The sequence below is a fragment of the Anser cygnoides genome, chromosome 4, assembly GCF_040182565.1.
Source record: "Anser cygnoides isolate HZ-2024a breed goose chromosome 4, Taihu_goose_T2T_genome, whole genome shotgun sequence".
In the NCBI taxonomy this organism is placed as follows: Eukaryota; Metazoa; Chordata; class Aves; order Anseriformes; family Anatidae; genus Anser; species Anser cygnoides.
In genome coordinates this window covers 42,209,628-42,237,055 of record NC_089876.1, presented here as the reverse complement: position 1 = coordinate 42,237,055, position 27,428 = coordinate 42,209,628, and the positions used below count along the sequence as shown (strand labels likewise).

Below are 27,428 nucleotides of genomic sequence, written 5' to 3'. Positions count from 1 at the left end.
GGCTGCAGCATTTGAAAAGAAATGGAAGGTAAATACAGAAGCTTTCAAGATGAACCTTGCTGGTATTTCTATTCTACCAGTAATTATCATGTGCAAAAGAACATATGATTTAAAACTGGCTTGCATGGTACACTCATGACTGCACACCTGCACTTATTACACAGATAGTCTACTGACCTTAAACGCCAAGTCTGTTGAACTAGACTTTCATCAATGAAACACGGTTACTTAATGACTTAATGGAGACAGACCATTAGCTTACAAAACAGCGTCGGTTTGTCTAACCAGAAAGAAAGTAAAATTACCCCAGTGGGATAGAAAGCAAGGCTAGTCAGGAGAAGGAGACAGCAAGTGCACGAGCGGGACTTGGCTATGCTGAGGCAGGCAGGACAAAAGGACCCAACGCACCTCCCCTGTCGCTGCCCCTCTCCCTCCGACTTACCTCCACTGCTGGTTGGGGTGCTCTCCACACACGCTACATACACAGCTCAGGCTGGCCCACAGCCAGCTCAGTGTCTTCAGCTGCTCCATGTTCATGGCAGCAACGCACAGGGGACAGCGGGAGAGCATGGAGTGGGCCACGGGGTCAACTCGGGCCTGCCACTGCCACTAGCAGAGAGCTGGAAGCCCCCAGCCTCACACAGCGTCAGCCCTGGAGCTTTACCAGCACTGGTGTACCACCTGAGGCAGGCCTCAACCTGGCTCAGAACGAAATCCATGGCCATGTACATGCCCCCTGCCCACCAGGTGGTTCTCACTGTCCAGGCACCACCACAGCCCAATGACTGAAGCACGTCAAGGTGCAGCGGCCACAGCAATGAGCACCCCCCATGAGTGAGCTGTGAGCAGGACCTATGCCTCCATAGTGTACGGTAAGATGAAAGGCATGGATTTTGTTACATGGCCTTGACAGCTTCAAAGCATGATAAAAACGCACCGAATTCCTGCAATAAATTATCTAGCACATTCTCAACTATTTCCTGAAACACGAGCTGCTCAGTCAAAAACTTAAAGGTCAAATTTGCATCGATAGCCTCGCCAAGAAATTTTCTGAAGAAAAAAAGAGGGGAGGATGAAAGAACAGAGAAGCAGATGTGACAATAAGAAATCACTATCTTCTGTGTTACACAAAATAAAAAGCTGCCTGCAGTGCAAAATCAACCTGAAGAGGTGAGCTATCAGTCTTGTTTTCACCAATATTCTCCTATCTTGAACCCTTTCTAATAATTTAGTCAGTGTTACTTGGAAAGCCTTCTTTCTTCAGAAAGAGTAAAGGGGGATCAACTGACTGTCTCACTTTTAATCCTTCCTCATACTCCCATGCAGAGAACTTGTTTTCCTTAAGGACACTTCACGGGTACCTCATTATCTCAGGAAAAATTCTTACAGTATACACAAAATGGCTACCCACCATTTATCACTAATGCAAGCTGCAGCTGAGCATCACTACTCAGAAGTTCAAAGTAAAGCACACTGCTGTTAAGAGAATGATCACTGAATAGCAGTGTGCTTAAGTAAGCAAACACATGAAAAAGCCAAGTGTAAATTCTTATCTATGTACTTTCCAAACATACAATGAGCCCACGTGGATTTTTTTATGCTTCCTTTTAATGAAGAAAAAAGGAGGCACCAGTATCTTCTAGGACCACCACATACCAATAATAAAATTGAAAAAAAACTTAATTAGTTACAAACTAGACAGGTTTGAGTAATCAGGAATGCATAACATTAAGTGGTCCCACATTCAACCAGCTGATCCTTTAGTGAGATCATATTCACATTCAAGCTGATACACCACCACAATCAGGTAGGGAAGAAAAAGCACAAACACATGCTTGCGTTATTTTCACACCTCATACACTCAAAGGTTTTTAAGAACAGAACACTTGAAAAAGTAAACTGTCTCTTAATGCAGCCTGGCACTATGATTTGCAAAACGAACAGGACAGCATTTAAAGCTGTTACAGACTGAGTACTAGATTTTCAGTGATCAAACCATGAGCCGTGCAGAACTGATAACCAAGGAGGAAGACTTCCTAGTAGCACAGCTCCAAGCTGCCACTTGACCTCCCCTCAGCTCTTCCACCCGATGAAAGACTGCACCAGGGATGGGCACAGCCTAAGTCATGCCTGTCGTATGCCAGTGCAGCTAGGCTGTCCGGTACATGAGGAACAGAGGACCTTGGCTCTTTTTAGCCCTTCCCTCCCCACTGCAGTAAGGGAAGACAAAGAATCCAGCAACTCTTCCACAACTCACTTCAGCTTTCCACAGTAACATCACCATTTACTCCTGGGACACAGATTTAGCCTCAAAAAAAAAAAAATACCATCAGGTGCTGTGATCCACCAGAACACATTACAGAAATTCCCCAAGAGAATCTATTCAGCCCAGCTGACAGTAACTGTAGGTCTGAATGACATATTAAAAAGCAATCAAGCTGATTACATTATGCATCAAAACATGGTTAAGTGGTACAGTTTTGCTGCAATGTTAAAAGAACATCTGATCCTCCTCAGAAGAAACAAGGTTGAATTGTCAAAATACAGGCAAGTAAAAAAAGAACATGAAAGAATAAATGGGAATTTTTCAGTAGCTACTGGTGTGGGAAGCCCTATAACACAAGTGAAAGCTTTCCAGAAGCGAAAGGTTAATTTAGTGACCTTGCCTTAGGCAAGTGGAAGAGATCGTACCATTACAGAATTCTCCTATTCCTTTTTGTTTGTTTGTTTTCTTAGGTGCAAGTTATTCCCGCCACTCCCTTCTCACCAGGTGTAGGTTCACTTGTAAAGCTCCCAGTAAACCACCTCTGCACTCCAATGCAGCCCGTTCTGCTGTTACAGGTCAGCTACTCTCCAAGTTTCTGTATTCCCTGAGCTCCTCCCCCCCCCCCCCCCAAAAAAAAAAACAGAAAGAAGAAAAGCTGCTACTTAAATGAGACACATTCATCAAGTCAGGAGAGAAGGCACCCAGCAGAGATAAGCAGCAGCAGAGAAAGTAGACAGTCTGTAAAGATGTAGCAATTCATGTTGTACAAAACCATTTTTCTTAAAGTGTCACTCAGTAAGACAGCAAAGAGCTCCACCGTGGACAAGCCACGCTGCTGCTGCAGACAAAAATTCACAAACACAAACGCACCCATAGCAACCAAACTCCAGGTGGTGGCAGACTTATGGAAGGACCACTTTGTTCCAGAAAAGGGAAGAGAAACTTCGGAAGAACGTACACTCCATCTGCCTTTCCAAATGCAAACACTACATTGGACTCAAATTACAATTTTTTGAGCCCTCAAAGTTCAACCAAACAGAGATGCATCTGAAGATGCTTGCCAGCCACCACCAAGACGTCAACAGTTCCTCAGCAACTGTGACAAAACCTACAAAGTGCTGCAGAAGACTTTATATAGTTCTTGCATATCTAATTTGACAAGACAGTGTAGTGACTTCAAACACGAGTTCTCCTGTCACTTTTAATTGATGACTTTCCACTTCAACTTTTCCTCCACGTTTCAGATGCTTGACTAAGGGAAATACTATTAGTTTAAGTCAAAACAGACACAGAGAGATGTCAAGTCTGTGCATACTTCTGTGCACCGTTGCATTAGCACTTTTAATTTCATATTGCTTTTTCTTTGAAGGCACTTGCACAATTATGCCCAGAGAAGCTGTGGATGCCCCATCCCCGCAGGTGTTCAAGGCCATGCTGGATGGGGCTTTGGGCAACCTGGTCTGGTGGGAGGTGTCCCTGCCCATGGCAGGGGGTTGGAACTGGGTGGGTTGTAAGGTCCCTTCCAACCCAAACCATTCTGTGATTTTATGATAATATTGTCAACTTGATTGGACCACTGCTAAGTCTAGACTGCCATCTCACAAAGCTCTGTAACTGTACTTCTGCATCTCCTCTATTGCAATCCAGGAGACGAGCACAGTGGTCCCAGGATGGTTTGCAGAGGCACATAAAGCAGTATGCCACTGACATGGCATTTTCAGCAACAAGTGCTCACCAACCCATGGTCTACTTGTACAGCTACTTTTTTTGTTGTCGTTCTTTAACCGAAAAGGGTGGTGCTGATTCCTCTAATGAACAGTGATGCCACAAGACTAAGCAACTCTTTCCTAAGCATTGCAGTTCCAAAAGACAGAATTTCACAGGCAGACAAAAATACAACAGGAATGAAAGAGATGGAAAAACTAGCTCAAGACTTCTCTCCCAACATAGTTATCAATCTGCTGGTCGCATACACAGCTTTGCATCACATCTGGGGAATACAAAATGGAATTTCCCAAGGAAAAACTATCGTGTCCCATCAAGCTCTCTACATATAACAGGAGAGTGGATGTCCCCTCTTCCTACATAGAGAGGAAGAAAGTACCAAAGAAGTGATTAAGGCAGCCAACGTGCTAACAGGAAAGGTTTCACATTTCAGCATTGCCCAAACACACAACAAAAAAAGAAAATTCTGCTTCCATGCATTGAGCCTGAGCAGGAACATTCACTAATGAAGGCTTCTGAGTCAAGTAATAACTTCAACAGAAGAGAAATAAAATTTTTCCAAGTTAGTTTTTGAGTTATGCAGTTTAAAGTCTTCGCGTTTTATATCACAAACCAACTCATGAAATTCCTTCCAAAACCCCACCCTTACCTCCATGCCAAAAAGTTCACAAATTTGAAATTCTAGCCCCATCCTGGATTAACAATTCACTGCTCTGTCACCAAGTCTTATTTCGCAACCAGCCTGTAATGTAGTTGTAGCAAGAATGTCTATAAAATCTTAAGCTGCCAAGACCTGCTCTGATGCTACCACTCCACTGGCTCCCACTCTCATTCATGACTCCAGCCCAGCCTGAAGGCAGAGATACAGGAAAGGGCAACTCTGCCAGAACATCAGGTATTTTTCTGCTACTGCATCAGAGCTGTCTATTGATTTAAATCAAAAGATTCACAACATGTCAGTGAGTCTGAAGAGGAATCAATACAGCTGTCGCATTTCATTCTTCCCTCACGAATTAAGGAAAAGGACCCATTGCTTTCAGCTGTTAATCAGAACCGATGACCTGCGCACTCCAGCAAGACACTGCTGATTGCATAACTTTTGGTGTATATATGCTGTGAATAAACAAATGAAGAGAACTTCCAAAGCACAGCACTGAGTTATAAAAAACGTCTCTACTCTGTGAGTACGCAAGTGTCCATATGGTCTTAAAAACTTCAAATTTTGTTCCTGTAGATTATTGTGAGAATGATTGTCAGTAGCAAAGCTGACTTCACAACGTGAGAAGTGGAAGCTGCAGACAATCTGAAATCTAAAGAGCAATAAAGAGCATTTGTTTTTTAGGATTTCCAATTACTTTTCCTTGCATGAGAACATGAAATTCAATGAAGAAAAATTCTAAATAGTAAAGCTATCTGGAAGCAAAGCTCTTAGGAAACAAGATGACAAAGGAAGTGTATTTATAGGTCGGCAAAGGGGAAAAAAGTCACTGAAGCAGCTGCATAGTTCTTGCACAGCGGACAAAAAAAACAATGAAAAAGGAGGAAAAGGTAGGCAAGGGAAGAAAGTTTAAAACAAACGCTCCAGAACTTAACTTATTCCTGTCTCAAGTTACCTTGAAAGTACTTTTTCCTTTAAAAAAAAGTACTACTTTTTTTCCTACCTGATCCAGTTTTCATAAGTGCCTTTTCCAGTTTTCATAATTAAACCCATTAAATAAATAATTATACGGCTATGACGCATGTTGCTATGGCAAGGATTGCGATAGCAAAGATTCAAGCTTTTATGACTTCACTGCAAGGTCACATAAAAGACTGTGAACAAGAAAAATGGGTGGCGAAAAAGGTTACTTCCATTAACATCAACGGAAAGGAAAGACGCTAAGACGAAGTACTCGTCGTGCACTTGAGAGTGGTCTGAAGCGCAAATGTTTCATTTTTCACTCCAGTCTCTGCAACAAGTCACAGAAGGAAGAGAATATGACTAGCTCATCCTTCTGGTTTTGTCTGAAAGGTATGTTAGCACAACAGGGTGAAAAGCCCCAGGGCCACATACATTTATTTGCCCGCTAACCCCGTCAAACACTCTTTTGCCTTTCAAAGTATCCATAAAATACTACAAGACTGTGATCTTTAAAGAGTGCGCATTCCTTGCCGGCTACCTTTCAAGTGGTGTTCCAGGCACATAAACACCAAAGCCTCCCTTCCCATAGGAACACGGGCATCTTTCACGCCTGCGGTTCCCAAGCAGCAAAGCACAAGCCTGCTGCAGGTGAGACCCAGCAAGGCGTGGAAGCAAATCATGCCAGCACCAAGCAGGGACACCCGGGTGGGCCTGGACAGCTGGCCACATGCTGCTACACACAGTGGCTGTAGGGCCAAATGCTCAAGTGATGGTATCCAGGGTAAGATGTGGCCCCACAGAGGCCCTGGACAGGGGGAGGGAGGGAGGGAGCAGCCGTCAGTCCCACACTGGATAGGGCTAGGGGAGAGAAAAAGAACCTGCCCCCAGATTGCCTACTTGTCCCTCCAGAAAAGCTCCCAAAATAGTTAGAAACCCCTGTACTACACAGTCACCGAAAGCCACGACCTCTTATGGGAAAAACCTGCACTGGCGTACGTGAAGACAAGCTGCCTGTTGGCCAGCAGCTACTCGCAGCACAGCACCATGTTGCTGACCCTACATCAGCTGGCAGGGTCCAAACACCCCTGTACCTCACTGAGATGCACAAACCTGAGTGCAGAGTGGAAAGCAGAGCTAAGAAAAAGCAAGATGCCTCAAACCTGTTACTATTTTTACCAGTAAATCTTGTCCTAAAAATATTTGCGTGGGGGAGGAGGAAGAAAGGAGGATTTAAGGGGTGTCAACTCAACTTCTAATCAAATACATACATGTATTTGAAGGCAAATAAACTGCTTTGATGCTGCTTCACAGTGAAGTCTCCAATTTACTATAGAGGACAAGGCAAACAGACTTTCTCATTCAGAGAAGAGGTGGGAGATACAAAATTAGAGATGAAGAAAGCACACACTTGTACTGAACTTTCAAAACAAGTTATTCCAGTTTAGCATTTTTCTTCCTGAACTGACGTAGCATAAATAAGAACCAATGAACTAATGAAATGCAAAGGTTATCCTGAAGCATGAAAGTATTATAATTATGCTGTGCTCTGCTAATTTTAGAAGACGAAGAAGAATGACTACACTATAATAAGTCAAATGTAAATATACAAAGCCATCCACTCACCCATGGTGCACTCAGCTCACACTATTGGATTCTTTTCTCCTTCTCAATTTAAGGCAGTAAGAACAGCAAGGCATTCTTCTACTACCTCCCATTTGCTGGATAAACACATCTGTTCTATTCCGCAGAAAAGTTTACCAGTTACAACCTCCTTAATTTCAAGACTGATTTACCACCTGGAACTTTCCCTACCATGCAAAAATTTTCGAGCCATAAAGAAATTTCACATCACAATAAAGAAATGCTATGTCTAGCATCTTTGCAGTGCTTCAAAACCCTCATTGGCTTCACTTTCACATCTGGATCTCAGGGGAAAAGCCAGACCCTCATTACTACGCAACTCAGCACGCTAATGCCAGTGCAGTCTGGAGACTGCAGTTTCTTGCCTGACACTCAAAACACTCGGACTGAAAATGGATATAGTGAAAAAACTACTGGGAAGCTTCACACAAGGCAACATCTTCCCTTGTAGCCACCGTTTCTAGATGAAAATCACCTGTATGGCCTTAGGAGCCAGCATTTTGCACAAACCTCTTTCCAGTAACACAGATTAAGGTCAGAGAACTACACTGAAGAACTGAGATACAAACCACAACACATCTTTACATGAGTACATGCTTACTATCTACATTACCCTAGAAAACTTCAGACAGTCAGTACTAAGCAAACCATGCCGCATATATTAGGAAGACCATCAAAAGAGAAAAACCAGGAAACCCTGAGATTATGGAGCTGCATTTCATTCCAACTTTTTGGGAGAGTGTGGAATGTATAAGGGAAAAAATAACGTGAAAGTTTTTTGCTTCAGTATAGCTTTATTTTTAGACTTATGAAGAATTTATCTGTTTTCTTGTTAAAATACTTTTACTGTGACATTAAAATGAAATATTTTTATCAAAATAAACTTTTCTATGAAAGTTCCTTATGTCAATGTGTTATAAGGAAATATTTCCATTAGATAGCACTTCTGATAGGACCCTGGAAAGTTGGAGACTCTTCAGGTTCTTACAGAAATGCAGATGTTACATGCTAGCATTAACAAGGGACCACAAAAAGCAATTCTAAGCACAAAAGGCTTTTACAACAGACCAGATCCTACAGCTGAAGCAGCTCTCATGAGCAAAACTGGCAAAAAAGATTAACTACAGAACTTGGTTCAAAACCAGACTTACTTCATATTAGCAAAAAGTATTTAGCAAAATAATGATCAAGTTACAGTAGCTCTGAATAAGTGGCTTACTTGAAAAATTCTTTACTAAGTTTAGCTTAGTATTAACTCATTAAGTTTAGTCCTAGAGGAAGAAATGTGGACTGGTACAGTTTTACTTGGTATTGAAAGTGTTATCTGAGTGACTACTACATTCTTCTTACACTAGATCTTTTCAGTGAAAGAAGTTGACCACAGAAGTGATAATATATAAAATACCATAAATACTCCTGTGATGTGTGATGAACCCCAAAAAGCTCACCAAAAGCCCAAGAAGGCATTGTACTTGGGAAGCTGGGGGAGAAAAAAAAAATCACCTCACAGGATACAAACTGTCCATCAATGCAAGCATTTCCAATTCATTTCATAACAAGCCCAAGGACCAGTGGTTAGAGTTTTCAGTTTCCATTTACTTTCCTTTGGGCCTCTGATCCCTGCCCCTCTGCCTTTGATTTTTTTTTTTTCTTTGATTAGCTAAAGATAGTTACAATACATTTTGAGTAAGCTTGATTTCCCACCATCTGAAAAAAAAAAGCCTATCACCATTATGAGGCGTGTCTCAAAAGCATATAGATTTCATATGCCATGTGTCATACCACAGGGGCATATTTTGTTAATGCTATGTAAGATATTACAGTACTTCACTTAGCTCTGCAGACTTTTAACCACACTCACCTAACGAGACAGGCGAGTTTGGCTTATACAATACGTAAACAAGCCTTAGAGCAAACATGCAGTAGAACAAGTTGAAACATTGGTTACATTAGTTAAACCTCATTACACCTGAGTAGCCTCTTCATTTCCAGTTATTCCCATTAAGAACACTGCAGGTTAGCAAGATCAGAAAATAACAAGTCATCATCTCCATCCCTCCGTTCCAGGAATCTCCTGCACGGAGAGGTGTAGGAGAACAACTGCAAGAGTAAGCAATATTTCTGGATCACTTCCAGGTGACTTTTACGTCTACATGCAGACAGCTCTATCTATTTCCCCCCAGGCATCTACCACTGGTCATGGCAAAACCGAAATGCACAGGCTGGTTAGTTCTAACGCTAGCAGCAGGCACCTCTGGTGCCTTGACCTCCCTCGGTACACGCACAGCTCCACAACTGCTTCCTCTCCCAGAGCGAGGGGCTTGGACATAGTGCAGTATTTGGGATACAGAGATTCTCTTCTTGGCAGAGCTATCAGTTCCGTTTTCTAATAATTGACTTCCAGAACATTTTTAAGATCTGTGAAAACAGCAAGTAGCCCCCGAAGTCCGATCACTGCTGTAAGCGCAGCTCCCAGCCCCACACAGCCCATCTGGGCCTGGTGCGCCACAGGCCGGGAGACGCGTACCTGACAGAGGCTCAGCCCGGGAGAGGCAGTGCGGACACTGAAGGAAGTATTTGAAGACTGAGAAGAAGCTTTTCAGCCCCCTCAGATGAGGGAACTCTGCTGGCTTCACTTTTTTTTTTCTCCTTAGAACAGTGAGATCATCAAGTGAAAGAAAATTTGGCTTTATAATTAAAAAATGTTTCATTCTTTCAGGAGTCGGATTTCATATTTGTGTTTGCTTTCATATCTCAATGGAATTCAAACCACGTGCACTATTTGGGGCTTTACTGAGGGATGACCACAAAGAAACTTTGCAGCTGATACAGAAGACAGCAGCTTATCTTGGCAGCGCTCCTAACAGAGCGCAGATAATTCCCATGCTCTCCACTCGGTATTCTGTCAATTGTTCCTATGCACTAATTCAATCCGTTTCAGCCTTATGGATCTCTACACAGTCAAAGATTTCTCACTCTACCCATATTATTACTAAAAAAGAATAATTTCTTTTAAAGCCTACAACATGCTTTCCAAGCAGAGAGACAAGACCATTTTCAGTGTAAACTCTCCTCACAGCATAGTCCACAAGCTCCTTCTCTCAGTAGCGTACAATCTCAGAAAGACGGGAGACAGAAGAAAAATGGGGAAGTGGTTACTTAAGTCAGTTGCTCTTCAAGGGATTTGCGGCCATTTAGCATATTTGTGAAAAAGTTATAATACATTTATTGTCATTTTTAAACATGACAAATAACATGCTAAATAACACACCCAGAGTAACAAGCGTTCTTGTTGTCCAAAACTGAACCTTACCCTTCTAGATAGGAGTATTTCATACAGGTATGTGATAAATATAACCCGCAGTTCATCTGTATGCATCATAGGTCAGCCTTAAGTAAGAACTGAATGAGAAAACTCAAGTTCTAATAATCCAGAGAGGACTTCGGGGTGAAATGCTTAAACTTAGCATGGAGTTAAATAAATCCATTTGCTGGAGCAGACAGGTAAAATAATGATACAAGTCTCTATAAGGATACACTGCAGTTACGAAAGGCTTTGGATACCACCTTCACATCATGTGGATTTCATGCATTTATGACAAAATTAGTTGTTGCATTTAGAAATGTACAATATGATTAGCAGGGCTGACAAAAAATGACAGCAACTATAGTTTGTATTGTCTGGAAAAAGCCTACATGCCTAATCCAATGACAAGTGTAGGCCATGTCATCTACATATTCCTGGAATGGGCAACTCTAGTGTGCAAGAGACTTGATTGTTAGGAAAACACGGGTATAATTTAAAGTAATGGAGAACGTGAACTGCAGAGACTGCTTACAAGAAAATAGAACATATACTCCATTTGTTAGTGAAACATTAATGATAGCAACATACAGAAAACAATTCAGAGAAGAGGCAAGATTTAGGAACAGAGAGAATGAAGAAAGTGCCATTGATGTAAAACCTAAGTAAAATGAGCATGGATACTCATCCATGGACAGGTCAATACCAACAAAGAGCAGGGACAAAGAGATACACAGTAATACAGAAGTTGCACGTCCCCAAGGGAAAGTGAGACCAAAGTCAAAAAAAGAAGCAAAACCTACTATCCGTTAGTGGAAACACTAATCAGGTTACCAGAATAGCTTGCTATAGCATAACAAGGCTATACGTAAGAGCTCAGGCAAGCAGGTTTTGACTGCTTCTAACGTGAATAAAGATGGAAGGAAAAAACACGTATATAAAAAGAACGAACGAACAAACCACTGACACGAGAAACTAGCTTGAAAAAGGTCACCTGTATGCATCTGCAACAGTCATGAGCAAAGACTGAACCATGCGGAAGCCAAGGTTTCCCAAACATGGGATGTACCAGCAGATAGTTTTCTGGGAAGGCTCTTGGCTCTCGGTTTTGCTCCCGCCTCCCCCTTACAGATAACCTTCTGGGCATACTGCAAGGCCTGTTTATTTACCCAGGTTTCTGCCTGAAGGACATGGGCATGGGTGTAAAGATTTTTCTGCTAAGAAACCAAAGAGATCTTTTGTTGGCACATTACTAGTTTATAAGTTGTTTGTTTTAGTTATTACATAACCACACCAAGAAGTTATAGTAAAAGATTAAAAATGCATACTGTGCTTTGTTATATTTAGAATATATACTCATTTGGACAATGAGACAAGTATTTACTACACTTCATGTAAGTTCAACTTGTTCTAATAATATCATGAACAATACTTAATTTTTAATCCAAAACTGTGACAAACAAAGGACTCATTCACTTGGTTGTTTTACAGTAAGATAATGCATGCCTAACAGAGCTGGGGTTCAAGCAATGTATTTTTCTTATCACATACGATAATTAACAGAAAGTTTCTAAATTGTACTATTCGTACCTTAATGGTTGTTGGTTCTGCCTGATCCTCAAAATACACCCTTGGGCAAACCTGTGGATTTATCCCTGTAAATCAAAAGCTACAACCCTGCAATCACACCTCTGTATCTGGGACCCTTCTCCATGCGAGAGTAACAAGTTGTTTAAATCCTACTGGACAGTAATTGCAGTTCAGAGGAACTACATCTAATGGCCTCAATGAACCTTCTTTCAATCAGTCTTTTACCTACGTAGCCAGTAGTAGTTTAGGGATCTGTTCAAAATAATTAATATGTGCGGGATGCTGCACTTCTTCATGGAAAGCCAAGATTAACACATTAAGTCAACAAATTCTATTTTGAAATAGTTTAATTCTCTACGGAGATGACTGCTTTCCCCAAACGATGCAGACATGTCTGCTGTTGTCTGGGCCAATTCAGAGACTTGTTATTCACTCCTTGGTTGATTTCAAAATCAGACTACCCCTTCAGTAGGTTGCAGAGACTATGACATCACATTTATGATAATTTATTGCACAATTATGGTGGCTACATCCTTGGATTTTATTTCGTGGGAAAGTATGTTTCCACTACAATCCCAGCCATTTTCTTGGCTTATGCCTGCTCTCAGAGTTAAAAGTTTTGGTGTAGAGCTTAGCATGACTTCTTTCTTAATGCTATAAAGGTGTTTTATAGCAACTAAAGGCTATATAGTTCAATTACCTAGAGAAATATTTGCATTCTAAATTGAGACTTACTGCAATTTCATAAGCAACTCATAGAAGCACTGCTTTAACTATTTGCTAAAAAAAAATCACACAACTCTCCAACAGATTTGACTTCAATATTACTTATGCCTTCTTCAAGAAAAACACCCAACACCCTTTGAGAAGGCAAGACTGTCATCTTCTTAAATGAGTGCCAGTAACGATCACTGCAATTTATTGCAAGATTATAATTTTAAAGCTTCAAGTTCAAATTAAAAGATTCACAAACCAATGCGATAATTTATTGACTAGAACTGACAAAATACTACCATGGAACACTACAAGACAACTTAAAGTAATGCAAAAGATTGAAAAATCAGGATTCATTATTCTTTGCTCAGTGTTATCTTTATTCTAACCAGAAAAACTTCGTACTACAAACATAAATTAAAAGGCAATAGTAGACAGGTCCTGTAATACTTTAATTACAGGACCCAACCCTTGCATTTTTGCTTCTGATTCAGCAAAACTTCCACCATGCAGTATACAAAGGACACACAAGTATTTTCTACGTTATGTAACATGCCATTTACTTGGCATGTAGCAAAAGGATAGTAATGAAAACACCTTAAATATGGTTGCTTCCATATTCAGTTCCCGCATGGCCTAGTGTTTTTTAAGAACTAGCTTGCCATCATACTAGTGCAGTGTTATAAACAGGATACTGTCTTCTATCACACTTCCATTCTTCTCAGTTCCCAACCATTATTCATTACCCAAACTGCATCCCCAAAATTATTTTTATGCTCCAAATACAGAAAATTGAATTCAAGCCGTCACAGAAATCAGGAACTCCTCCCATCATTGTGAAAAAAATCTAGATTCTTTCATTACACGTAGGGAAATGGTGCAAATAGAAGATGATGACAGAAAGAGTATCTAACTCATTCACAACTTCCAAGATGAACTAACAGTTCCAAAATTTCTCTTTGTGAGGAAATCCATCCTTTCTTTTGCTGACTGGAAGAGAACAAATGGCTCATGAAAAACCTTCTAGTCCTGTGCGTATATAATCTCAGCCAGGAGAAACTGGAACATGAGATATGTCTATGGCATATGACAGCAGTGGGGTTTTTTGGGTAGGGGGTGTGGGTAGATGTTGGTTTTTGGTTTTGCTTCAACCATCTTTTCTGAAATTGGTATAAAACTTAGCTGGAGCAATATTCTGTTGCTTTGATTGGCACAATCTTACATTTATGTATTTATTTTTAAAGTCATCTGCTTCCCATGCTATATGAAAAGCATTTAAAAATTAAGGTAGGTTGTAACATTCAAAACCAAGAGAATCTCTTTTTCAAGAAAACCATGAGGACATCAGTATAACATTCAGAGTGTTCTTACCTCATCTAGTCTGTCCTTAATACGTTTGACTTATTCACACCTTCTTCTCATTTTAGCAGGAGCAATCAGGGAAGTGAGGATGCAGAGACTGATGGGAAAGTGCAAATGCCAAGTTGCCATAACAAGAACTGCATCTTTCCTCTGCTGTCTCTGTTTACCATTTTAAACCCATTTAACAGTTCCACATGTAGTTGAAATGTAGGGAGCTGTACTGTTCAGCACACTATACCACGAGGCTGGTCTACAAAGATTCAAGACAGACCAACACAGGGAGTGAGAGAGAGAGAGCAAGAGAGAAGGAGGTGGGAGGCCCCCACAGGTTAGTTTTAGCTTCCGTGCTTCGTTGTGGACTCACAGCCAATCTAAAAATTAAAATCAAATGAAGGCTTTTCACAGCTTAAAAATAATAGGAATAACAGGAAAAGCAAGGTTGACATCTGTTTTGCAGCTTTTACCTATTTGACCTAAGAGGTCCAGCAGGCTAATGGAGGCAGACCTTGTGTCCCCAAGTGCCCTGTGTTATCTTCTTGGCCTGCGTTAAAATACTCCAAAAAAAAAAAAAAAGTGAGCAAAGCCCTACTGTTAGACCAGACATGCTCAAAAGTCACTGGTTAAATGACACGACACCCTGCATCTCAGCACTGTACCTACACGCAAGGTTTGTGACTGGATAGAAGACATAGCAGCAGCAGCAGGAAGCCTTGATGCAGTTCTCCCTAGCTGATAACGTTACTAACTTAAGAAGCTTGTAACCCACTGTTTATTCCCTGTTATCATCTGCTACCATTCACCTGCTTGTCCTGATCAGCTGAACAGCTACATCAGTTTAGAAGACTGGGTAAGCTGCTTACTTCACCCTTCTGCAGCCAGCTGATTTCTTTGTTTTTCCCATCTGTACACAAGTGAATTAGCTTCCCAAGCACATTGCCAGGGGGACCCCCCCCCCACCTCCATAAATACAATTTCAACTTCTGGAAAAGCGCCAGGAGTAAAATGTTTGTTTACTGCAGGCAGGAAGAGCTACCTATGATTCAGACATTAGGAAGTGACAGGAAGGACTAAATTATGCAATTTACAAGTAGGAAAATAAACACAAAATAGTTGCAATAAGGGGAGGGAGGAGGAAAGGACACGAGAGACAAGTTTTGGATCTTCTCTCGCTTGTGCAGGGCTGAAGCGATCATCGCAGCAGGAGGCCCCCCGCAGGATTTCTTCACCTTTCAACCCTTACCCTAGAGCTGCTGGCCAGGGACTTTCCTCCTTAGCACTGAGTAAGAAACATCTGTCCAGCTTGGTCGCCCAGCTGGAAAGGATGGATCACAGTCTTCCCTGCTCCCTAGTTCTTTTAAGCAGTTCCACTTCAGAGGGGAACGCTCCATCCCGCCCTCCCTCTAAACAACAGCTACCAGCAGCAAAGGATTCAAACCACTCTCAAGTGAACATTTTCTCCCCTCCACACCAACCACATCATGAATGTGAGCAGCAGCCGCGACACTCGGGTTCGCTCTGCTGCCACTGGGCATCCTGAAGTAACAGAAACCACCACGAAGCAGGTCACCAGGAAGGCCTCTGCCACCTTCTCAGCCCATACCACGCTGCCCGCGGTGGGAAGCAACAAGTGCAGAAGAAGGGAGCACTGGACTGGAGGAAACGTAAGGCAGACGAAACAACTTGCCGGGAGTCAAACAACAGGACATGGGAAAAAGGTGGCCAGAAAGGAGGCTTATATTCCAGCCACCTAAGGGAGGCAGGAACATGCTTCAGCCTTCTTGGACACCGGTAACAGAGGCTGACAGGAAAACCTCTTCCCGTAAGCAGAGAGCAGAAGCACCCCCAAAGGGAACACTTCTGCCTTGCCAGCAGTCCTCGGAAGCTATCGGGCATCTCACCAGTGTTGCTAATGACTTCGCACCTCCTCTCCACAGAGTTTTAGATCTACTCCCAACAGTACATGCCCAGCAAAAACGTGTAATTATGTGGACTATTACTGCAATTTAAACATGTGCCCATTCCAAGGCTCAAACAGCGAACTGGAAGATTTGAATTGCAGTCGGCTATCGCTGTATGACAAGAAAACACCACCAAAAAAACACTAGCAAGTTTAGGTAATGATGATGGTGCCTCATTTATATAATCAGTAAAGACATCCCTGCCACTCTTTATAAATCAGACAAATTCCTGTCTTTTTCTTTTTATTTGATCCCACAGCAGTAGAGATTCACAAACAGAGATGTCAGGTCAAGGAAAAATGCAAAGGAGTGTGAAAAGACAATTAACTTAGCATTGAAGTACACACCACAGCAGAAAACTCTGTAGTTACTTGTCCTGGGACAAAATTACTCTGGGATGAAACCAAGGCTATGTTTCCCAATTTACACTAATAACTCATTTAAATGCTACTCTTTACTTTATCTCTCTCCCCTTCCCACCCACACCCCAAAACATCTCTCTTCCCTTCCCAAAGCCCCAGAAAGGAGAAGACAGGTGCCACCTTAGAAAGAACCAACTGTGGAGTCTGTGTAAGCGTCCTGTCTGCTGATGGACCTTTAATAGCGAACAGCAGCTTCAGTTACTTTTCACAGTGCTGACAAGTTGATGCATTTTAACTTTAATTGTGCACACAGAAAACTTCTAGGTCACAACTCAGAACGTGACATAACCTCAGCTTTGAGCTTTCAGGATGTTATTTCTCACTGGATAAGAAACAAGTCGTTAGACTGCAAAAAACATAGCACGATGCAAACTTTCAGTAATAACTGCATACCATACCTGAGAAGACATTTGCACGTGCAAGAACCAGAAGATACTGTTGCTCTTCATACTTACCCTCGCACTTCCTTCTTTAAAGAAAGTTATCTCCCGTAGCAACAGAAAAGGATTTTGTAAATAAAAACTTTCACTAATGCCACCATGAGAACATCACTCAGTATAGCATATAACTGAAAGAAACATAGCATCACAAAAAAAAAAATCCAAAAACCCCGTGGAGTTATGTAACAAGTGAAATAATCAAAGGGGATAAAGTTCTATTAGTCTATGGCTTAAATCTCAAATCAAGTTCATACAGATCACTACTTTCTAGGAAAGCCGAATTGCCAGACTGGATCCCACCCCTAGCCTACCTCTGAAACTTCCGTGTGGCAGAGCGCTCCACTGCCTAACCCGTTCCAGGTAGGGCAAGCCTCTTCAGACTCAAACTGCACTGAGTACCCTCCCTTCTTCATTCTTACTCCCCCCTCCATTTTTTTTTTATTGAACCATGCAAAGACAAATTGCCTATTCATTTCCTTAAGTCCGCACGTGACTCCGATATCCTCTCTCAGCTGTTTCTTGACTAACACACAATACCGATCTGTACAATATCCACTACAAGCATCTGATAAATTATCCCAATGATCTTGCCTAATACATTTTTTTCTTCTTAGTGCTTGCTGGGAAAGTGCAGACTTACTGTCAGTATTTCACTACATTTCTAAGAATTTATATGCTTTTTTTTAATTGTAACTGTTTGTCAAATTCTGCATATGGCCTCCGACTTGATTAACTACGGCTCGCACGCTCTAAATCTAGCTGTTCCAACAAGCAATCCTTCAAAAGTGTCAATCCTCTTTTTGCACCATCCCCCCCAAAAAATCAAGCCCAGCTTCTTTACTACATCTGATCCTGTTTAAGAATCTACATGGAAACACAAGCGTCAGAAAACAGTAAAAGAAACATGCATTAAGTGTGAATGGGAACATTTGTCTAGCACATTACGTGACTCAGTGCAGTTCTTCATACAAAGAGATGACGACAAACTGACACTATTTTCAGATTTTTTTTTTTATAAACTGCTATCATTCTACTTTAAATCTTAAAATTCAAAACCTGTTTTTCATTTGATACCATGTACATATCTACACTTATAGTAACTCTTCCAAGTGCAACGTAATTCTTTTGTGTTGGTCATATCAAAAGTCTATTTGAAGGCAGGGGTATTAACTGTGTTTGAATAGCTTCCTGTATTCTTATTCCATACCCCAAGACTAATCCCATGAACTCCTACTGTCAGCAATAAACACCTACAGGTTTATTTTGCTTTTGAATCCCAAGCCCCAGACAACACAGAAAAATAAACTGAAGTCTGTCTATTTTTGTGTTGTTTTTCTTTTTGCTTTTCTTCTGAGGCAAAATACTGAAGAGCCTGGAAGTAGCTGTAACCCCAGAGGAGAGGAACGTGCTTGCCTGCACCTCTGAAACCCATCACATTCCTTTTGGGGTGGAGACAGATTTACCCTCAAGGAAGGCAGGCAGAAGATCTGCCATCACCCTGCCCCAAGGCTGGCTGTGCTGGAAAATGGGTGGAGAAGCAGATTCAGTTTGTGACAGCCACTATCTCCACTGCCACGAAGGGTTTATCTGTTGTTGTTTTCACTTATAAAAGAGCAGGACAGTCAACATGTGACCAACTAGCTTGCTGGGAAACTCTAGTGTGGAAAACAGGCAAAGAGACAAGGTTGCTTTCCTCCTGCTAGGCAAGGTCATCCACATACCCTACCGCCATTCCCACCCACCTCTACCTGCAGAGACGGGGTAAAACTACAGTGCCCCATCTGCAAACACCAGAATCCCTAATCCAAGCTTACCAGCGTTTGGCAGAAGACCAAAGTTACCTGTTCTAGAGAAAGCAGAGAAGTCAAAGCTTGAGGCTTGCCCAAAATTCTCAAAGAAGGTAGCTCCTGAAAAATGAATCTTTTTTTTTTTTTTTAAAGAAAGTCATTCTGCCAATAAATTGCTGTACAAACTACGAACAGCAAAACCTTCTCGCTTAATTCAATTTTTGACATGGGGCCTAAACTCAGCTTTGTCCAGAAGTGACAGACTAGTATACTATCTTGGCACATTCTCCTAGAGGTGGCACTTCTTAAAGGTATGTTTTTACACAGAATTACTTGTATTATTATGAACAGATATTATATTTAATAATACACAAGCCATACGGACACAAATGCCTGACGTTTAATTATATGTTGTAATACCACCAGCTCCAAGACAGACAACTATCATGTTGTCATTTATCCAAAATTGCTGCCATTTACCTGCAAAAAGGAAGGAAAATACGTCACCGTAGCCTCAGGTATTTTGATCCTCAAGTTGTAATTTTGGTGCAAAGAAATGCAGTTAAATACAGTCCTTCCTCTACGAGGCTTCAGTTAAAAAAAGTAATAAAAAAAAAGATGGTTAGAGAGTTCAGCAGTTAATTCAGTCTCTGTCATCTCAGTTAAAGTTACCTTACGAACACTTCCCTCATGTATACCACTAAGAAGGCAAACACTATAAAGTGAGATTATTTTCTACAACTGAAAGCATGCAGAATGTTCCAAAAAGCTTCAGATGTTAATCATGAGAAACAAAACTTTTGTTAACAGCTGGAAGCAAGACCAAACACAAGCACAAAAAACAGACTACGTAATTTTATTAGAAGCCAGTTTTGAAAAAATACAACCAGCATGAAGCTAATACTATTTGTACAACTACAAACACTTTCTAAAGTAAACAAGCCAGAAATCCATAAAAAAGAACTGCAATAGCCTATTCAAGAATCGGTAAAGCAGGAATTACGAATAAACAGCACTTTCCTTTTGATCTGGAGATAGCAGAATTTGTTCTTCCCCCGTCCCCACAAAAAGAGAAATGTAGTACTGCCTTAGAAATACTTGTTTGTACATATAAGACTCTTAATTCACATTAGAGCCCCTAGAACAGCAGCAAATTATATTGGACTAACCATGTTCACCTGTACACAACATACCTGCCTTGACAAGATTATCCCTTTCTGTCTGATCTTTCTGCCTGCCTTGCTCAAGTAATTTGCATGACACAAGGTCTGTCCCTCCTAATGAAATACTGCAATTAAATTGCAACAGATTAAATTGCTTCTATTGGCAATAAAATGTTTAGTCATTGAAGCATGGAAAATTTTAAGGTCAGTTTAAGAAAAGTCCCAAGACATTGTCAATGCAACACTACAGAAGAAGTCTGGATGAAAACAAGGTAAAAATAGATTTTGGGATGAAACTATAAGGTAATATAAAATAGTATCTTTATTTGATTTGCTCTGTGTAAAAACAAAACTTGCATCCCATCAGTTGTACTCCCCTTCTTGATCTAATAAAACAATTTACCTAATATAGTTTGGTTAAGTCTACTTTTAGACTAGAAAAGAAGGATAGCAAAACTAAAGACATGTGAAATACCCAAACGAAAGCTATCTACAATACATGAAATTAGTCTTAATTAAGACTGCTACATCTTGAATCACTGATGCTCCTTTCACTTTTTAAGTGAGACTTCCGTCAAAGCCAAGAGCCAAATTTAACGAGAAATAAATGTTTTAAATGTTTACATGAGATTACATTTGATTCTAGCTGTATGATCCAAAAGCCATGTCAAAAAAAGGCTGGCAAAGTTAAAAAAAAAAAAAAAAACACACACACCCCAGAATTTCTAAGCCATCATTCCAAGATTTTATAATTTTCAGAGAAAAAAAGGACACTGGAAACAGTTTTCTGACTAGCACTCTCCCCTTTCTAAATAGCAGACTGTTCGATACCAAAACAGAAGGAAAATGGAAGGATTATATCCCATCTGAAAGGTGTCCTCATCAACCAAAAATAACACCACTGCTATGCACACACTGGGGAGTAATAAAGCACTCCAGAGGCCTCCAAAATATACGCTCATTTTGACAGTCACGGCCTAGACTTTTTAAAACTAAACTGTCCAGTAAAAACATTCTTTTTCTCAAGATATCCAATTCACATTTATTTAAGATAGCTGCTTTCTCTAGCATTTTGGCTTACAGTCGACTGAAAGACAGGCAAAACAAGGTCATCTGCATAAAACTGGAAGTTAAATTTATGGTATTTCATGATTTCCTTTGACTTTAATATATACGTTGCTTAAACTCAATGTTCAGCACCGCAAGATTTTGTGCTTACGTGGAATAGCAGATGTTCTGCAGCATCACAAAAAGCTGGAGACATTAATTTGCTTTTCCACTTCTTCCCCCTGCTCCCTGTTAGTCTTCATTGAATTGTAATCCTTTGCGATTAGCTGCACCAAATCTTATTAACACATCTACCAAAAGAGAGAACCATGATGAAAGGGTATACACAGCCTGCTATAGATCCAACTGAGAATGATCTTCAATAACACGAAGTCAGAATTTGAGTATTTCATCTTCTCTCAGATGTTCTGGTCTCAAAATAAATGTTACTATCTAACAGCATTAAGAAAAACTGTTCTCAACAAGAAACATCTTTAGGAATATATGGCTTTTTTGCCATGTCCAGCAGTTCACCCGCACTTCAAGAGGAACAGCACAATTTCTGTAACTTCAGTCTGACTTTCCTACATGTTTTCCCCAGGAAAACAAGTGCTCAAACAGTTCAGGTACTAGCTGTCTGACCATCCACGATATGAAACATTTAAATTCACAGTGTATATCAGTATGGTATATTACATAAAAAATCAGACTAGCTAGTTGAAGAAAATCATCTTTCTTCGCACATCTGTACGGGATAAATACTTGCAGATTGAGTTCCATGCTGCAGAAGTGAGATTTATGCCCAAAGATCGAGCTTGCAAGGTAGGTATACCCCCAAAGTTATAACCGAATCCATTTTAGCACCTTCAGTCGGCAAACAAAACAATGCAGCTTCCTTCTATCAGCAAAGCAAGCATTATGTTTACTTGTGCTTTCGAATTCGTGGTTTAGGGTTCACTAACTTATGTTTATAAATATCACAAGTCAAGATACTGGTTCCTACACTGCGCGCCGAAGAAGAGAAAGGACCGACTTCTGTCCAGAACATAAGGCTTCTGCACTAACACTTCTGCACTGGTTCCTGCAAGACCTTCACCAACTTCTGCAGGAGGCACAAGTACAATTGAGTTCAGAATACTAAGGTGTCACAGAACATTACCTGATTACACTCACCTACCGTGAGTTAACTTGACCACCCAGCGTTACAGGGACAGCACTCGATGTCAAACAAGCTCATCTTGTTGTGTTTTCTGTGTGTGTGTTCATGCATGTAAATCAACTGGCTTCTTAGATTTGCTCACTATGCTGATGCAAGATCACAGAAGGTTTTAACACAAACAGGTGCCTTCCAGAAAATGGGCTTTTGTCATGCACTTCAGCTTCTACCAGATTACAACTGTTCTGCTGAATAAAACATTTCTTAACACCATTACATATCTTAGCACACTTAAGCATTACTCAAGAGCAAAAAGGTACCTATGTGATTAGTGCCAAAGAGTAAACGCCAAGCAAAACCACAGTAAAATATTCCACTGTTATTACTTCCATACCTATACTGTCTTAAGTACAGGTATGGAAAAAAAAATGCTTAGCTTCAGCTACGCCACACTTAGAGTTAAAAAATCACAAAGACACCTAGCTGCTCTTTACCTCAGTAGATGCTACAACCAAGCATCAACACTAAGATCCTAGTTATAAGCATATTCGGTTGTCCTACTGAGCCCCAGACACCACCCAAATGAAAGCATAGCTGTCCTAGGAGAGAATTGCGAAGGATTACTCCCATTCACTTCATTTTTTCCTTCCTTGCTTTACCAAGGACAGCTGTGTTTAAATATCTGGTTGCTTCTTAACACAATGACAGTAGAAAATTCTCTATACTGCTACCACAAAGAATGAGCTATTTTAACTGGCATGTGCAATGTAGCAGAGAACTACGAAGCCAGGGTTTGCAAGTGATTTTTGAAGTACAAATTGGGATAAAGTTGATTTCCAATTACGTGTTTAAAAATAAGGGAACAAGAGCAGTAAAAGTGCAAGTTGGTGACAGCGGGTTAGAACAAGGGCATAGAAGTTCCCAAAATTGAAGGCAACAGAAGAAGTTGGAAAAGGAAACAATGCAGAAGGTAACAGAAGCCATGAAATATAGCGGTCCTGCATCCCTATGCAGAGACAAGTCCATTCATGCTACTCGTGAAAGCATTGCACAGGCTGTAGAGACCTGTGCAGGATTTAGCCCCAATTCCCTTTCCCTGCTTGTCTCCTAAATCCACATCCTGATCTTGGAGCAACAGTGTTCTCCCCCAAAATCTGCTGCTGAAAACCACCAGCCTATTCCAGCAAAGAAACTGTTCTGAACACCAGCTCCAGGGAACGAACAACAGGTGCAAATGGTTATTGGAAAGTTACTTCCACACCTGAAACACATGAACATGACATCAAAATATAACTGCTCTGAGGGGGAGAAAATATACATGGCATTAAGGCACATATCCAAGTCAATCTGTTTTTTCCACCTGTAGGACAGTTTACTTTCTTTTTTTAGCCTCCAAATGATTGTAAGCTAGCTTTAATACTGTGTCCAACTGTTTCAAACTAAAAATTGAAGTCGCTGTGAAACACATGTCTATGCACTAGCTTCAAAGTGCTCCTTTTCACCCTTCCTAAGAACTGAAACCACATTTAACTGCAATTTCAGACTTTTTATCTCCCTTCCCAGATGGTAACCTGGATTTGCCCCAACACTCGCATGCAAAATCTAATAGGGCGTGAAGTTACAATTTTCCATATATATATGTGAAAAGTATGCGTTGCAGAAAAGCAGTTTCCTATTGAAATCACTTTCCCATCTTTTCTCCTGGTGCAGTCTCTTGAAATATCACCAGGATAAAATATGGCTTTAAAAACATAGCTTTTCTGTGCCCTAGCATAAGTTTAGAATTACAGAGAGCAGAAGCCAATGCTTCAATCAGCGCACTCAGTTCCAATTTATTTGTCAACTTTTTCTTTGCTTAAGATTGCGATCACGACGTCAAGGTCATTTTTATGCCTTTAAAAACGAGCGTGACCCTTTAGCCTACAACTGATCAGGCACCACAGAGGAGAAAGAGGAATTTTACTTCAAGTCCTCCTTTAAACACAATCTCTCTTTTCTCTTACACATGAGAGTACAAGCAGAAAGTCGTCTGCAACAGCGTGCAGGATTTAAACTTATGACCTTATGGCCTTGGGTGCACACAGATGTTAAACGAAGCCCTGCCAACACAGGCCGACCATACTATCACTGATAGTCTGCCTCCTCAAAAAGCAGATCCCTGTTTTAAGTGAAAATAAAGGAACTGCTCTGTTAGGACAAGGATCCACCTGACCAACGCTACAGCCACTTTTACCTTCAAAGGTTCTGATGCTATTCTGATACAGAAGCAGAGCTAGAAATACACTGAACAGAAAGTTACACGGAAAAAAGCTAACATATTAGGGACTGATTTATGCTATTAATTTAGGGCAGCCAACTCTCACACTTTCTTCCATTAACAGTGTAACTGTACACGATTTAGGGCTTGAGTGGGAAATTAATTCGAACTTTAAAAACATTAATAGTTTTCCCAATTCTCGCACACTGGTGAAGTGGCATCCTGTGAACCTACGCATACACACAGAGGCTCAGCCAAAAATACAGCCCGCGTCCAATTCACCGGGGAAACACAGCCCTCCCATGACCCATCAGGTCATTCTCTGCAAGTCTGATCCTGTGCCCTTGGCGTGAACAGGATTTTTGTCACTGGGAACCGGTGAACGGACTATTCTTTTTTTTTTTTTTTTAATATACTTGATTTTAAGAGCCAATTTCATCAATTCCCTGCCATTTAAAAAGTTGCCCACAACAGCTCCTTCCCGAGAAGCAGTCGTTAATCGCTAACTGACGGAAAATAGCACGCTTACGTTAAGATTGAATTCTCAAGTAAAGGTTTAGCTGCCTCAGAATGACATCGAGCTGTGAAGGCCGTTTCTATTTAAATACCACCCAACAAGCTAAACAAAGACAGAAAGAGAAAAAAAAAAAGCCCCAACATTTTGTACCAATTACACAGATACCATGAGGCGGCTTCGGTGCCAATGGGAAAGGGCTGAGCAGAGATGACTTCTGGCATCACCCGTGCCTCCTACGTGACTTGACAGCAGCGTCTCCGCCAGCTCCGAGGAGCACCAGCAGCCTCGCTGCTGCCCTGTCACGAAATCTGCCCTCTCAGCAAACACGCTCCATTTTCCTGCGAACGCAGTGGCAGCTCCGCTAAAATATTTCCTTCTGAGCACCAGCGGGCAGCTGTTAACACGAGGAAAAGGCACTTTTCTTGCAGCTCCCTCCTCCACCCGACCTGCAGGGCTCCGGTCCCAAGGGCAAAGGCTCCCCCGGCCCTGCGGGGAGCGCTCCCGGGGCATCCCCGCCTGGGGGGGGCCCCTTGGGGCCGGCCGCCCCCCGGGGCCAAGCCGGGGCAGCAGCAGCAGCGTTTACACGCAAAACCCCGATATATCCCGAGCCCGGATCCCCGGGGAAAGCGGAAAAACTCCGCCCCTCTCCCCACTCTGCTGGGAAAGGCGATAAAGCCGCGGCAGGGAATATCTGACCGCTCGGCGTTTCGAGGGGACAAGCAGAAGGGAGTTGAGAAAGAAGAAGAAAGGGAAAGGGAGGGAAGAGAGAGGGACAGGGGGGAGCCCGGCGGGCTGGGGGATCGGGCGAAGGGCGGCTTGGCCGCCGGGCCCAGCCGGGAGGGACGGGGCGGCGGAGGCCGGGCAGGGCGAGGGGGGACCCGCGGGGGACGGGGAAGGGGAGAGAAGGGAAGGGAAAGAAGGGAAGGGAAAAGAAGAGAAGGGAAAGCGAGGGCACTCACGTAGCGCTTCAACTTCTTCTCCGGTGGGGACTTTCGGAGCCAGCCCGAGCAGACCACCTCCCCGCCGCTCATGGCTGGGCCGCCCGCCCGCCCGTCGGGGCGCTCCTCGTCCTCCTCCTCCTCCTCTTCCTCCTCCTCGTCCTCCTCCTCCGGCGGCAGCCGGGCCGGGCCGGGCCGGGCCGAGCCGGGCCGAGGGAGCCCCGAGACGCGGCGGCAGCGCCGCGCCCGCTCCGGCCTCCTGGGGCTGTGCGGGGCGAGGGAAGGGGAGGGAGGGAAGGGGGGAGGGAGGGACGGGGAGCGGCGTGTGTGTGTCTGTCTCTCACGCACAACAAGCGGAGGGGCAGCGGGGCTGAGGCGGGAGGCTCCCCCCTTCCTCCTCCTCCTCCTCGCACCAACAGCGGCAGGCAGACAGGGACGGCCGCCGCCCCGCCACAACTTCGGCTCCGCCGTCCCGGGGCAGGATCCAGCCGCCGCCCCGCCTTGGCGGCGCCGCCCCCGAGACCCTCCCGCCGGGGGCTCCCCCTCTCCTTCCACTCCCCTCCCTCAGCGGCTCCGCGGGCTCGCCCCTTCCCCTTCCTCCTCCTCCTCCTCCGAGGGGAGCGGCCCGAGCGCACGGCGGGGCCGGGTCCTCCCCCTGCCGGCCATTAGGGGGCCGGGCACGGCACACCCCCCCCCCGCCATTCCCAACAACAAGGGCCGGCAGGGGAGAGGCGGGACCGGCTGCTCCCTGAGGGATCCTGGGAGCTGTAGGCGCCGCCGGGAGCGGCCGTGAGGGGGGCGCGGGCCCTTCGCTGAGGGGAGAAATCAATAAACCAACACACTAATACACCAGCAAACACAGCCTCGCCGCCCCCAGCCCAGCCGGCCCGCTTTTAGGACCGGTTTGGGGCGTGGGGAGCGGCGGGTCGGTGAGGGGGTCCCGGCTGCGACGGCCGGGTCGCTGAGGCTGAGCGGCAGTTTGGATAAGAAATGTTAAAGCTGCCGCCGAAGTGTTGGTTAATTCTTTGAAACGCACCGCTAAATCGTTCGAGATGAGGAAAAAAACAAAAACCCTATAAAATGGCATAAAAAACACCTCAGTAAAAAAAAAGAAAACCTACGAAAAGTGTATCAAAAGCACTTCAGCAGGAGTAAACTCGTAGCAAGTTTCAAACTGCCTTGGCGGAAAAAAATAATAATTACATAAAAAAATCCCCACGTACAAAGGTGGTCTGTGAGGGCAGAAAAGGCAAACGGCAGAGCCGCTCCTTTCCAGAGCGAGTCTCTGCTGATAGTGCTCTCCGTCTTTTGCACTCCACCGACAAGTATCTCCTAATGAAAAGTCTTTTATTATGATTATTACTTTATTATTTTACAGATTATTTAATTGCAGCCTTCTGGGATGGGACTGCTCTGTTGTTTGCTAGCCACAGTGCTCTTCCACCACAGAGAGCTAGTCCCCCTAGTGTGCCTTTGTTGAAGGAAGCGTGTTGTTCCACTTGCTGTGATCCATCAAGGTA

The 27,428-nt window shown here is 42.8% G+C and overlaps 1 protein-coding gene across 10 annotated transcripts in view; it reads right to left on the bottom strand.

Moving 5' to 3' along the window:
• Positions 1-26,530, bottom strand: part of GAB1 (GRB2 associated binding protein 1) — a 95,963-nt gene extending 69,433 nt beyond the window's left edge. The window contains exon 1 of one of the 10 annotated variants that reach the window (XM_066996046.1): positions 25,930-26,530. In XM_066996046.1, the coding sequence (XP_066852147.1) occupies positions 25,930-26,001 (72 nt within the window). In that variant the 5' untranslated portion in view covers positions 26,002-26,530. Of the gene's footprint in view, positions 1-25,135; positions 25,640-25,929 lie in introns of those variants that run through there. The other 9 variants (XM_066996048.1, XM_048075033.2, XM_048075034.2 and 6 more) reach the window with 9 other exon arrangements.
• Positions 26,531-27,428: the final 898 nt, after the last annotated feature.